The sequence below is a fragment of the Trachypithecus francoisi genome, unplaced genomic scaffold (genome assembly GCF_009764315.1).
Source record: "Trachypithecus francoisi isolate TF-2019V2 unplaced genomic scaffold, Tfra_2.0 Lachesis_group20, whole genome shotgun sequence".
Lineage (NCBI taxonomy): Eukaryota > Metazoa > Chordata > Mammalia > Primates > Cercopithecidae > Trachypithecus > Trachypithecus francoisi.
The window spans coordinates 13,948,568-13,961,416 of NW_022681466.1; the positions used below are offsets into that span (position 1 = coordinate 13,948,568).

Below are 12,849 nucleotides of genomic sequence, written 5' to 3' on the forward strand. Positions count from 1 at the left end.
TTTGCAGCGTCCCTTGCCCACAGCCCCACCCGCCACCCCTGGGACTGGGGCACTGCCCTCCAACCGTCAGCCTCGTGCAGCCAGTACATCCATGAACAGCTCGGAGATTTGTCCGTGCTGGTGCTGGTGCCCACAGGCCTCATGGGTTTGTTTTGGGTGCTCTAGAATATTCCATTGATTGTGTGAACCACAGTGGGAAACGCTGCGTGAGCCCTGGACACCTGTGCGGGTGGGCTGTGCCCAGCAGGAAGAACCCCTTGCTGCCGGCAACACAGTCTTTTTTTTTTTTTTTTTTTTTTTTTGAGACGGAGTCTCGCTCTGTCGCCCAGGCTGGAGTGCAGTGGCCGGATCTCAGCTCACTACAAGCTCCGCCTCCCGGGTTCACGCCATTCTCCTGCCTCAGCCTCCCGAGTAGCTGGGACTACAGGCGCCCGCCACCTCGCCCGGCTAGTTTTTTTGTATTTTTTAGTAGAGACGGGGTTTCACCGTGTTAGCCAGGATGGTCTCGATCTCCTGACCTCGTGATCCGCCCGTCTCGGCCTCCCAAAGTGCTGGGATTACAGGCTTGAGCCACCGCGCCCGGCCAACACAGTCTTATTTCTGTTTTCTGATTTTTAAAATAACGAATGTATTTCACATGTTTAAAGGGAAGCAGCAAGCCCATCTGCCCCCAGGTCCCTGTGGGGCCGGCACACGCAGGGCTGGGTCTGGCCAGTGGCTCTCCATGCTGCCCGCCCACTGCCCCAGCACCTAGGCCTGCAGGTCCCAGTGTAGCCCCTGCCCTCCTCCAGAGGTCCCTCCAGCTGCCCCACTCTGTGATTTCAGGAGGATTTGATGGAGATGCTAAAGCGAAAGTGGAGAACCTTCTTGGGATTTCCAACCTGGAGATGATGGACCCTGTTAGGCAAGCACCCTGCGGCCCTCCCCGTCCCATTTCCCCCCTCCCCTTCCTTCTCTCCCCTTCCCCCGCCTGTGGAGACAGCTGTTCTCAGCAGGGCTTTCTGCAGGGAGGGGGCCGGCTCCTTCCCTGGCAGCAACATCCTTGCCCTTGTCACACAAGTCAGCCTCCATCTGCGCAGCTCTGTGGACGCGCTGCTGGAGGGCAACACGTGAGTGTGGGAGGCAGGTGTGGGTGGGAGGCAGGTGCAGGTGAGGGGCAGGTGTGGGTGAGCAGGCAGGGACGGGGCAGGTTCACAAGCCCCACCCCACTCCCCGGCACAGGAGGAGGCAGCCTCATCCTTCACAAAGACTTTCTGGGGGACATAAGACTTAGAAATGTCTACCCCACTCTTAAACATTTTCTGTATTACTGTAAAGCTGCCCCACGGCTGCCTTGGTAGCCCACGGCACACCCATATGTGGATTTGCCCCAGGTACATCACCGGCTGGTTCAGCCCCTACCACCGCCGGCGGAAGCTCATCCACCCGGTCATGGTTCAGCACATCCAGCCCACAGCACTCAGGTGAGACCCTGGGCTCTTACAGGCTGTGCAGCCGTGGGTTCCCTGAGGACTGCTGCTGCTGTTGACATGTCCCTCAACTAGAGAGAGCATGAAGGGTGAGCCCCTAGTTGTAAAGGGCCCTCTGGTCTCAGATGTGCAGCTGTCACTGACTTGTTCCTCCAGACACACCGATGAGATAGGGTCAGTAGCCCCATTTTACAGATAGGTAAGCTGAGGCACAGGGCAGTACTGACCATGGGGTTGAGGGCAAGTCCCGAGTGTGCAGACTGCGCGTTCACGGCGCCCTCACCCGCAGCCTCCTGGCACAGTGGAGCACCCTCGTGCAGGAGCTGGAGGCCGCCCTGCAGCTGGCTTTCTACCCGGATGCCGTGGAAGAGTGGCTGGAGGAGAACGTGCACCCCAGCCTGCAGCGGCTGCAAGCTCTACTGCAGGACCTCAGCGAGGTGGCCACCCCCCCACCCCCACCCACCAGCCCTGGCAGGGACGCTGCTCAGGACCCCTGAGGGGACAGCTCGTGCCAGGGGGCTCTTGCTGTGGGCTGGGGGCCTCTGCGCTGCCAACTGTCAGCCAGGGCAACAGGGGCCCACGTGAGTGCTGCACCCTGTGGCCCAGCAGTGTCTGGCCCACACACAGTTCCTGAGGGCCCTGGGCAACCCCTGGGGGAGAGACTAGAAAACACAGAAGGAAGCAGCACAGGGAGACCCGCTTTGTGACACTGACTCTTTGGAAATAAAGAGTGGAGGCTGCGGGTGACATGCGAAGGGTTATTTATGGTTATTATGACCATGTCCTGCAGAGAGGGGCTGGCAGCCACTACTGAGAAGGATCCCACCTCTCTCGTCGGCTTTCACCGAGGCCACAGCCAGACCTGGGGCAAAGGCGTTCCCGGTCCTACCCAGCCATTCCTGGGCCTGCCGCCTCGGGGCTCACAGGACCCAGGAGTCCCCGGTTCACAGGCCGGGGCATCAGGCCAGGCGCTCTCGGTGCACACTGCACCTGGGAGGACCTGGGTGCACTCGGGAGACCAAGAGCCCCAGCGGGTCAGGATGGTTGGCATTCAGCTCCTACGAGGTGGGGGAGAGAGGCTGGAACTCAATTTCTGCAGAAAATCTCCTAATTTTTCTTGTTAGTTTTTTTGCAAAGACAGGATCTTGCAGTGTTGCCCAGGCTGGTCTTGGACTTCTGGCTTCAAGCAATCCTCCCACCTTGGCCTCCCCGCCTCCCAAAGTGCTGGGATTACTGGCATGAGCCATTGCGCCCGGCTGGAGCTCCCGGTTTTTAAGCGCTGCACAATACTAGGAGACTTGACCTTTTTTCTGGTCTCGCAGCTTCTGCTGAGGCTGAGGGTGAGAAACAGAGAGACCCTTCTGTGACGACCACAGGGGCAGAGTGGTCTATGTGCCGAGATCCTGGCATCATCAAGGGAGGTGGGTCCTGGGGGAGGGGCAGCTTCCACAGTGTGGCTTCAGCGTGCACAGCCAGGTAGGCCCCGGATGTTTGCCCCTCGCTGCCCTTGGGGAAGCACCTGACCTCTGGGATGTCCACCCAGGGAGAGGACACTGTGTCGGGGACAACACGCAGCATCAGCACCCACAGGGGCCCGGTCTCTCCACTCGCCCGAGGTCTGGCTGTGCCCCCAGCAGGAGTCCAGGGCTGGCGAGACCTCCAGCTGCAGGAAGGCAGGCCCAGGCCTCATGATGGAGAAAGTCTGGGTGTCCTGGTCCGGCCTGCTGTTTCGTGCAGTGTGAAAGCAGCAGCGTGAGCAGGCAAGAGGCCGACTCGGCTGCAGGCACCGACTGAAGCCAAGGCCACGGGGTTCTGTGGGCTGTGCATGGGCTCAGGCACACCAGGAATGTGCCACGGGTCCTGTGGGTGGTGCACAGGCTCAGGCATACCGGGGCTGTCAGCTCTGGCTCCCAGGGTCGCCGGCCTCACTGTCACTGCTCTGAGACAGCTCTGTGGGGCTTTCAAGGCAGTGCAGCTCCAGGAAGCTGGTGATGAGCTTGGCGATGGCTTCCACATCACTGGGCGAGGCCGGCAATGGGAGGAAGGTCAGGTCACCTCGGCACAGGGTGCCATGAGACCCCACAGCAGACTCCTCCTCGACCACCCACCTCCAGCAGCCCCTGGGGCTCCCAAACTGGACCCAGAACTTCCTGGCCTGCTCCTACCCTCCCAGCCACGAGGGCTGCCCCTGAGCCTGCACACGCTTCACGTGGGCCCCTCTGTGTCCCGTCCACAAACTCATCTCCTCTCCCAGCTGCCCCGTAGCTCTGGGCGGTCAGGAATGGGAGTCACCTGACACAGCTGCAGCTCCAGCCAGATCAAAGTCCCACAGCCTTACCTGCGGTGGCCCATGACTGCACTCTGCGTGAGGGGGTGGGAGAAGCCCGTCGCCAGCCGGAGCACCACCATGTAGCCCTTCCCGAAGTACCGGACCTTCTCCTCCTCCACGCTCACGTCGCGGACATCGTGCAGCAGGACCACCACTGTGGGGAGACGGTCAGTGGCCGAGCCGTCCCCGCCCACACGTGCTGCCTGGCAGTCACACCAGGGCCACTGGCGCATCGAGAGCGACAGCCGCACTTGGTGGGCAGCAAAAGCATTTGCTGTTTCCTGCCTGAGGCTGGGTCCTGGAGGACTGCTGTGGCCCTGACAGCAGTGTAGGGTCCTCCGGGTGGTGACGTGAAGGACGTCAGTGAAGGACGTGCCCGCGGTGCAGGCTGGCAGGCCACGTGCACAGCCTGCTGGTTCTCCTGGGACTGCCGACCATGGGGACCCGCTCAGTGCGAGGCCACCATCTTTACGCTGTACTGTTTCCCCAAGGTTGGCTGCAGAGCCAGGGCCACCCTGCAATTTCCTGTGGCAACTCAGGGAAGCCACCTCTTTGGGTACCAGGGCGGCCCCAACCATTGTCAGAAAATGGCACAGCTGCCTCTCACAGCCCAGGCCAGGCCTGCAACTCCTCTCCCCAAAGCCACGGTGACCTGGGGCCAATGCCCTGGCCAGGTCCCTGCAGAGATCTAGGAAGCAGCCTGTCAGAAGCACAGCATTGTGGCACTAAACCCAAGACTGCCCAGCAACTCTGGTCGCCAGAATCTGTCCCCTCTCTGGGGCTATGCATGGACAGCTGGACCCTGGGGCCTCTCTCTGTCTGTGCAGCAGCATCTACAGGAAACTGGTACTGACCACAGCTGGGCCACTGCCCAGGCTCAAGGGTGAGGGATTCCTCGGACCTTCCAGCCCCTACTGCAGGCCCAGTAGAACCCACAGGAAAGCTGGAGCAGGGCCAAGGCCCGCAAGAAGCCAGGTGGCCCCACTCCGCAATGCCCATGGGCTGCCATGGCTCTCCCTGCCCCACCCTGTGACCTGCCGCTGAGGCCAGACTGTACCTGGGGACAAGTGGCTGCCAGGCAGGCGGGAGAACACAGCTAAACAGAGGCTGCCCAAGCACGTTGGGCCAGACCCCTGCTCTGCCAGACCCTTGCTCCTCCAGACCTCTGCTCCTCCCACCCTCTCCAGGGGCCAAACCTCTAAAGAACCCAGGAGGCTCTAAGACCCCGCCGAGCAGGTGAGCAGGTGGGGCGTATCTGTGGGATCCTGCGTCCAGCGGGCAGGACACAACCCTGGTCACCAAGCAGGTGAGCTTGGACCAAAGGCGTTTCCAGGTCCCCCGCCGCCAGGTCCCATGGGTCACCCAGATGCCCACAGTGCCCCGCGTCCCCAGGCTCCCCACAACTCACCCTGGTCGTGGCCTGCTCTGAAAAGAGTCAGCAGCTTCTTGTAGAGGCTGAACGTCTTCAAAACAACCTTCCCTGTGCTCTTGTCAAAGATGGCTTCCTGGAAACCGACAGGCACTGACCACCATGAACCTCCAGGAACAGGGATCCCAAGGCCGCTGGGCATCACCCCCACCCTCACCAGGGTAGACACTCAAGAAGAGGGGCTGGGGCCCCTCCCAGTCAGAACCCAAAGCCCTGAAGCTGCAGGTGCTGCTCTGTCAGAGCTGGACATCTGCAGCCAACCTGACTCCTGTTGGGAACTGGGGAGCTGGGCAGGTGCAGGAGCTGAGCAGGTGCAGCGGGTGCTTGCTCCACTGCAGGCAAAACAAGCGCAGGGAGGCAGTGGAACCAGCAAATGAGGGCATGGAGGTCAGAGGGCAGCAAGGACTCAAGAGGGGTCCTTGAGGTGGGAGGTCCAGAAGGCTGAAAGGACTCAAGAGGGGCTCCGAGGTGGGAGGGCCAACCACGGGGAAAGCTGACTCGCATCCCATCGTGGCAACTCCAGGAAGAAAGCACTTTGGTGAAGACAGTCACAGGGAGCCTCTAAGAGAAAAATGCCCTCGGGAGATTCCTTGGCCAAGAATGGTCCCAGGTGAGTGCAGGGGCCATGTCCTGATGAACGGAGACCTCTAAGCAGGGACCAACGCTGCAGGACCGGGAGGCGCTGGGCCACCCATGGCCCTTCCTCCTCCTTTCATTCCCATTGCAAGAAAACCCAGGAGCTGAACAGCCCTGCACTCTGTCCTGCACCCGAGCCAGCTTACCTCCCAGTCCTCCAGGTTCTGCACGGCCACAAACAGGCAGCCTGTGACGTAGAAGAGCTTCCAGCCCAGGCTATCTGGAGATGGACATAGGGCGCCAGCCCGTGAGCTCCAGGGATGTGCCCACAGGAGGCCCCGCCTAGCGCAGCCTCCCCCACGCTTGCAAGGACCGCCTGGGCAGCTTCCTGTGCTGCTGACCCTGCCCTGGCCACTCAGGACCCACATGCGGCACACCCCACCCAGCTCTGACCCCCGAAGTCCACGTGAGAGAGGCAGGTGGGGTGCACAGGGCCTCTGTCTGGGCAGGCCCAGTGTGGGCAGGGTGGGAAGTAGGCCTCACCCCACAGCTGGATCTTAGACAGATACTCAAGAGCATCTTTCCGGGAATATCTGATGACCCAAAAATGCAGAAGACTTAAGAAGAAGTGAAATGCAGGCTGGGTGCTGGGCGGGATGGGCGTGCGGAAGAACAGCAGTGCGTGGGGGGGCGCAGTGCCCACCAGCAATCAAGGGGCAGAGATGCCGATCCTAAAGGCTGCCCCACGGACGGTCACAAAGGATGGTTTTTCCTTCTTTTCTCTGTTTTCCAAACAGCTGAGACAGTCACGGGGGGGCGGGGCAGGGGGTGCTTTACCTCCACTGTAGTAGGCAGCAGCCAGGCCAATCGACAAGATTCCTATGAAGAGAAAGTGACTGCCTGCCTATTGATCCCGGTAAGACCCCACCTCCTCCCCGGTGCAGCAGGACCACGAGCCACAGCCCCTGATGAGCAGGCCCTTCGCACTATAGGAACAGCTGTGGTCAGGGGTTACAGACCACCAGGTTCAGAGTAGGGGAAACAGCCAGGAAGTTGGCTCGATAATGCAGTATAGCTGGGCGTCGTATCACACGCTTGTAATCCCAGCTACCTGGGAAGCCAAGGAAGGAGGATCACTTGAGCCCAGGAGTTTGAGACTAGCCTGGGCAACATAACGAGACTTCATCACTAAAGAAAACAAAAACAAAACACAGTATACACTATTCACAGTATTTACTGGACACATCCACCGTGTGAGGCTCCAGAACTGACATAGGTGTTACTCCAGCAGCACGTGGTGAGGCCTGAAGACTGTGCACAAAGAATTACAACACAGCGTGCCACGCAAAACACACAGGCGGCTGTGGCGTGTCACAAAAAAGGTGGGCCCCAGAGACACAGCTGCTGAGGTACAGCCAGCACCACTCCTCACACGGTATCAACACAAGTGCAGCTGTCCCCAAGGGTACAGGACCCAACTGGTGAGTAGGGACGGAGGACAGGAGGCTAAGCGGACTGTGAGTCCTATGAAGAGGTCTGAGGATCACGGAAGAAAAGAAATGGGAACCCACGATCACCCATCACACGGTTCAAAACAAGTACAAAGGAAAATACGGTGACCTCAGAAAAGCTCATAGAGTATTAAATACTCTGGATGTTAGTGGTTAAAAGGGGACAAAATAGACATGCATTATCTGTGAAACCAAGTACACAGGATAAAATTTGAATGGATACAAAGAAACAAAATAGCTGTTCGATTTCAGGGTAATAGAAAAAAACAGAAAATACTTTGTTTCATTTTCATCCTTTTTGAAAGTCATGCTTCCAATTCTGAGGTTCTGGGGAGGGACACCGAGAGCCTTACCAACCAGCAGGGACCAGGACCGGATGCCTGGAGCCCTCTTCAGATGGAGGCGGGAGCTGGTGCGGGTCTCCACCTGCAGGTACATCCCGAGACGGCAGCACCACTCTACAGGAGGAGGGGCCTGGGGACAGACAGAGGCAGCTGAGCCCTTGGGCCTGCACACAGGCAGGCGCCCACGCCATCAGGCCCAGGCTGGAGGCCAAGAGCAGATCCCCCAACTAAGTCACCTGCAGCCCCAGACACCATCAGCCAATCTGACCTGTTCTCTGCGGTGGGGAACATCACTGGATCCCCCAGAGACCCCGTTTCCTGTGTAAGGAAGACCCTCTTCCATTCACAGTGACACCGACTGCACGGGGGCTGTTTCCCCCTCAGACTCACGAGCTACAGCTGCATCACCACCTGCCCATCCTATCTGGAAACCTAATGTCTTGAGGAGGCCGCTAGCCCCCAGCAGCCTTTGAGCTTCTAGCACCTATGAGCACCCCCTCTCCCCTGTGCTGGCCTCCACCAAGAAAGGGAACTGAAAGTCCCCTCATGGCTTCAGGCCGTACTGGCACAGACCAACAGTCTCAGCTCTCTCTCTGCCTTCCTCCACCTGCTGAAAGTTCAGACTGCACAGTGGAGCGTCCTAAAATGGCCAGAACCGACGAGTCACCAAAGGGGCTAATCTTCCACACAGGGTTCTGCACGGACTGCAACAGCCCTGCCACTTCACAGTTTGCTCTGAACACTGGCCCCAGGGACCCCCGTTCTGGTAGTTTTTCAGGGCTTTCCCTGTGAAGTCAAATTTCTGACATTAAATAGGGGGTTCAGGCTGGGCACGGTGGCTCATGCCTACAATCTCTGCACTTTGGGAGGGCGAGGCGTGCGGATTGCTTGAATCGAGGAGTTCAAGACCAGCCAGGACAACGTGGTGAAACTCTGTGTCCACAGGAAATATTTAAAACTTAGCCCGGTGTGTGGTGCACGCCTGTGGTCCTAGCTATTCAGGAGGCTGAGCTGGGAGGACCACCTGAGGCCAGGAGGTGGAGGCCACAGTGAGCCGAGATCGTGCCACTGCACTCCAGCCAGGGTGACAGAGTGAGACTGTGTCTCAAAAAAATAAAAAATAGTGGGTTCAAATCACAAAACCAATCCTAGATGCTGGTATATGACCGGGCTCCCTCCCAGGCCTCAGTTACCGCATTGCTCCCCAAACACCCGGCATTCCACACACAAATGCACACACACAAGCACACTCGCGAACACAAGCACACGCGCGGTGGCAGAGCCGCCCGCGCCGCTGGTCGCGCCGAGCGCTCGTTTCTTTGTCCGGGTCGAGGGGGCTCCCGCCGCCGTGGCCAACCTGCAGCGGAACAGCCGCGAGGCCGCCCGCGACGGGCAGGGCGGGACACGTAGCAGCCGACAAGCGGGTCCAGGACGCAAACCCCGTCCGGAGTGGGCCCAAGGGTGCCGGGATACGCGGCACGGAGCGGGAAAGAAGTGCGGAGCCCATCCAGCCCAGACGCCTACCGAGAGCACAGCGGTCCCCGCGCGGCAGCAGAGAGACGCGAACTGGCGGGGGCGGGGCCGCGCGGACTTCCGGGATTGGAGCGGAGCGGAGCCGACTTTCGGGGGCGGGACCGCGCGGACTTCCGGGGTTGGGGGCGGGGCCGCAAGCATTTCCTGGATGGGGCGGAGCCGAGCGGATTTCCGGGATCGCGGGCGGGTCTGCAGGGACTTCCGGGACCCGGGCTGAGCCACAGGAGGAGTTGGGTGGTTCCTGCTAAAGGAACCAGTTTTCTTGGAAAAGAGAAACATGCGGGGAAACGTATCCAAAAGCAAAGAACTTACCAAAGCCTATGAGCGTCTTCGCAACATAGAAGCGTAACTGAAGCGGTTCTCATTGCCAAAAAAGAAGACGATTTGAGCATGAATAAGAACAGTAATTCCGGCCGGGCGCGGTGGCTCAAGCCTGTAATCCCAGCACTTTGGGAGGCCGAGACGGGCGGATCACGAGGTCAGGAGATCGACCATCCTGGCTAACACGGTGAAACCCCATCTCTACTAAAAAAAAAAAAATACAAAAAAGGTAGCCAGACGAGGTGGCGGGCGCCTGTAGTCCCAGCTACTCGGGAGGCTGAGGCAGGAGAATGGCGTGAACCCGGGAGGCGGAGCTTGCAGTGAGCGGAGATCCGGCCACTGCACTCCAGCCTGGGCGACAGAGCGAGACTCCGTCTCAAAAAAAAAAAAAAAAAAAAGGACAGTAATTCCAATGAATTGAAAATCCTTAGGTGCTCCAGGCTGTAATTCATAATCATGTATTTTTTAACTGTGTTCACTTTTGGAGAATGCTGGCAAGCTCTCCCCAGTTTGTGGCCTGGTTAATAAAAGGAAAGCATCAAGCATTTGTCCTGCCTTTATGAAATTTACAGCAGAGTAACCAAATACTACATGAGAAGAATGTCTCGTTATAGAAGTTTTCCTGCTAATAAATGAGGAAGAAACAGTAGGATTATGAATTAATGGACCTAGGCAATGTCATCAATGACTGCTAATTAACATCGCAAAAAGGTCAGATACTGGAAGTACACAACACCATCTATGAAGTAATCTTGCCAGAAAAAATTTAAGCAGAAAGTGAACAAGCTTCTAGAGTGAATTACTGGAAATTTGGAAGACAAGACTGTACTAAAGGATTCTACAAGGATACAAGTCAGCAATTGCGGGTGTAAAACAAAAATAAAATTCAAACCCTCAACCATCTCAATGGAACCCTCTTGGCCAAGAGCATTCCAAAGTTATCCTGAAAAACTAGTTAAGGCAGTGATGGGAAGGGAGAGACAGACATACCTTACTCCCTCCTCCCTTTTGGAATTCAGGCAGACAGCTGACCAGCATTCACATTAAAACAGATCTTGAGCCGGCCGGATGCGGTGGCTTACGCCTGTAATTCCAGCACTTTGGAAGGCCAAGGCGGGCGGATCACAAGGTCAGGAGAACGACACCATCCTGGCTAACACGGTGAAACCCCGTCTCTACTAAAAAAAAAAACCAAAAAATTTAGCCGGGCGAGGTGGCAGGCACCTGTAGTCCCAGCTACTTGGGAAGCTGAGGCAGGAGAATGGTGTGAACCCAAGAGGCGGAGCTTGCAGAGCCAAGATGGTGCCACTGCACTCTAGCTTGGGCAACAGAGGGAGACTCTGTCTCAAAACAAAAAAAAACAAACAACAACAACAACAACAAAAACAAATCTTGAGGCTGACAAAGTAGACTCTGTAGCAATGACACCAAATTCCAGCCTGACTCTGGTATAGGATTACATGACAGATAGGAGGCCCTGGAAGAAATCGAAGTACTTGACCCCACATTAAATTTCTTCAACGTATTTTGAAATAGCCCTGCAAAGCTGTTCCTTGTGAGGAAAATCTACATTCTGTAGAGAATCCCTGTTCCTTTCCAGGTCTTTTTCCTGCTTCAGGAGAGAACTCTGATAAGAAGCACTTACAATCTATTCTCTCTGAAGCCTGCTACCTGGAGGCTTCCTCTGCTTAGTGGAAATCTTGGTCTCCACAAGCCCCTATCTTAACCTAGAAACTCCCTTCTGTTGATTCTAGGTCTTTAGATGGAACTTAACCTTTTCAATCAATTGCCAGTCAGAAAGTCTTTGAATCTACCTATGACCTGGAAGTCCCCCCACTTCAAGTTGCACCACCTTTCTGAACCGAACCAATGTACATCCACATGTATTGACTAATGTCTTACATCTTCTGAAAATGTATAAAGCCAAGCTGTAACCTAACCATGTACATTTTCTTTTTTTTTTTTTTTCCTGAGACAGCGTCTTGCTCTGTCACCCAGGCTGGAGTGCGGTGGCCGGATCTCAGCTCACTGCAAGCTCCGCCTCCCGGGTTTACACCATTCTCCTGCCTCAGCCTCCCGAGTAGCTGGGACTACAGGCGCCCGCCACCTCGCCCGGCTAGTTTTTTGTATTTTTAGTAGAGACGGGGTTTCACCGTGTTAGCCAGGATGGTCTCGATCTCCTGACCTCATGATCCACCTGTCTCAGCCTCCCAAAGTGCTGGGATTACAGGCTTGAGCCACCGCGCCCGGCCAACATTTTCTTAGGATCTCCTAAGGGCTATGTCGCTGGCCATTGGTCACTCATATTTGGCTCAGAATCTCTTAAAATATTTTACAATTTGCCTCTTTTGTCAGCATGGGAAATCCTACAGGCAAATGACCTGACTTTTTAATAATGTATACAAGCAGAAGGAGAGAAGGATATGGATAGAACCTACAAATTTAAAAAATGACAACAACTTGAAAATCAGGAACTCTGCAACTTTTTTTTTTTTTTTTTTTTCTGGGACAAAGTCTCACTCTGTTGTCCAGGCTGGAGTGCAGTGACACCATCTCAGCTCACTGCAGCCTCCTCCTCCCGGGTTCAAGTAATTCTCCTGCCGCAGCCTCCCAAGTAGCTGGGACTATAGGCACGCATCACCACGTCCAGCTAATTTTTTTATTTTTAGTAGAGACAGGCTTTTGCCATGCTGGCCATGCTGGTCTCGAATGTCTGACTTCAGATGATCCGCCTGCCTTGGCCACCCAAAGTGCTGGGATTACAGGCATGAGCCATTGTGCCCAGCTTGAACTCTGCCACTTCTAAGTAGGCCTCAAGTTATGTCAAAATCAAGTTTTTATTTTTAAAGAGAGATTTTTCAATGTCTTCCGTAAGTTCATAGAAAAAGAGACTTAAGAAACATATGGGCCGGGCGCGGTGGCTCAAGCCTGTAATCCCAGCACTTTGGGAGGCCGAGACGGGCGGATCACGAGGTCAGGAGATCGAGACCATCCTGGCTAATACGGTGAAACCCCGTCTCTACTAAGAAAAATACAAAAAACTAGCCGGGCGACAAGGCGGGCGCCTGTAGTCCCAGCTACTCGGGAGGCTGAGACAGGAGAATGGCGTGAACCCGGGAGGCGGAGCTTGCAGTGAGCTGAGAGCCGGCCACTGCACTCCAGCCTGGGCGGCAGAGCAAGACTCCGTCTCAAAAAAAAAAAAAGAAACATATGAATCAATTGTAATATAGACTAATAGAACATACTAAACCTTATGTAGATCCTGATTTAAACAAACTGTAAAAAAAAATTATGAGAAAATGGGGAAAACTGGACATGGGCTATTTGAATAAAAAAA

General features: G+C 56.2%; 2 protein-coding genes across 12 annotated transcripts in view; one reads left to right on the forward strand and one right to left on the reverse strand.

The window, feature by feature from the left end:
* The window catches only part of HEXD (hexosaminidase D), a 26,877-nt gene extending 24,661 nt beyond the window's left edge, over positions 1–2,216 (forward strand). For 5 of the 8 annotated variants that reach the window (XM_033181694.1, XM_033181697.1, XM_033181699.1 and 2 more), the window contains 3 exons: positions 826–1,109; positions 1,374–1,463; positions 1,759–2,216. In XM_033181694.1, coding sequence (XP_033037585.1) covers positions 826–1,109; positions 1,374–1,463; positions 1,759–2,103 — 719 coding nt within the window. In that variant the 3' untranslated portion in view covers positions 2,104–2,216. Of the gene's footprint in view, positions 1–825; positions 1,110–1,373; positions 1,464–1,668 lie in introns of all 8 variants that reach the window. The other 3 variants (XM_033181695.1, XM_033181701.1, XM_033181696.1) reach the window with 3 other exon arrangements.
* On the reverse strand, positions 2,214–9,308 carry LOC117066388 (cytochrome b-245 chaperone 1). Of its 4 annotated transcripts, none has more exons than XM_033181709.1 (7): positions 9,183–9,308; positions 7,668–7,788; positions 6,641–6,682; positions 6,010–6,083; positions 5,207–5,303; positions 3,808–3,952; positions 2,214–3,487 (listed from the first exon to the last, which is right to left on the reverse strand). In XM_033181709.1, the coding sequence occupies exons 2-7, from the start codon at positions 7,750–7,752 to the stop codon at positions 3,367–3,369; spliced, it is 564 nt and encodes a 187-aa protein (XP_033037600.1). In that variant the 5' UTR covers positions 7,753–7,788; positions 9,183–9,308; the 3' UTR covers positions 2,214–3,366. The 4 variants fall into 4 exon arrangements, with proteins under 4 accessions (XP_033037600.1, XP_033037601.1, XP_033037598.1 ...); XM_033181710.1 differs by having other exon boundaries at positions 8,963–9,253; XM_033181707.1 differs by having other exon boundaries at positions 9,016–9,185.
* Positions 9,309–12,849: the final 3,541 nt, after the last annotated feature.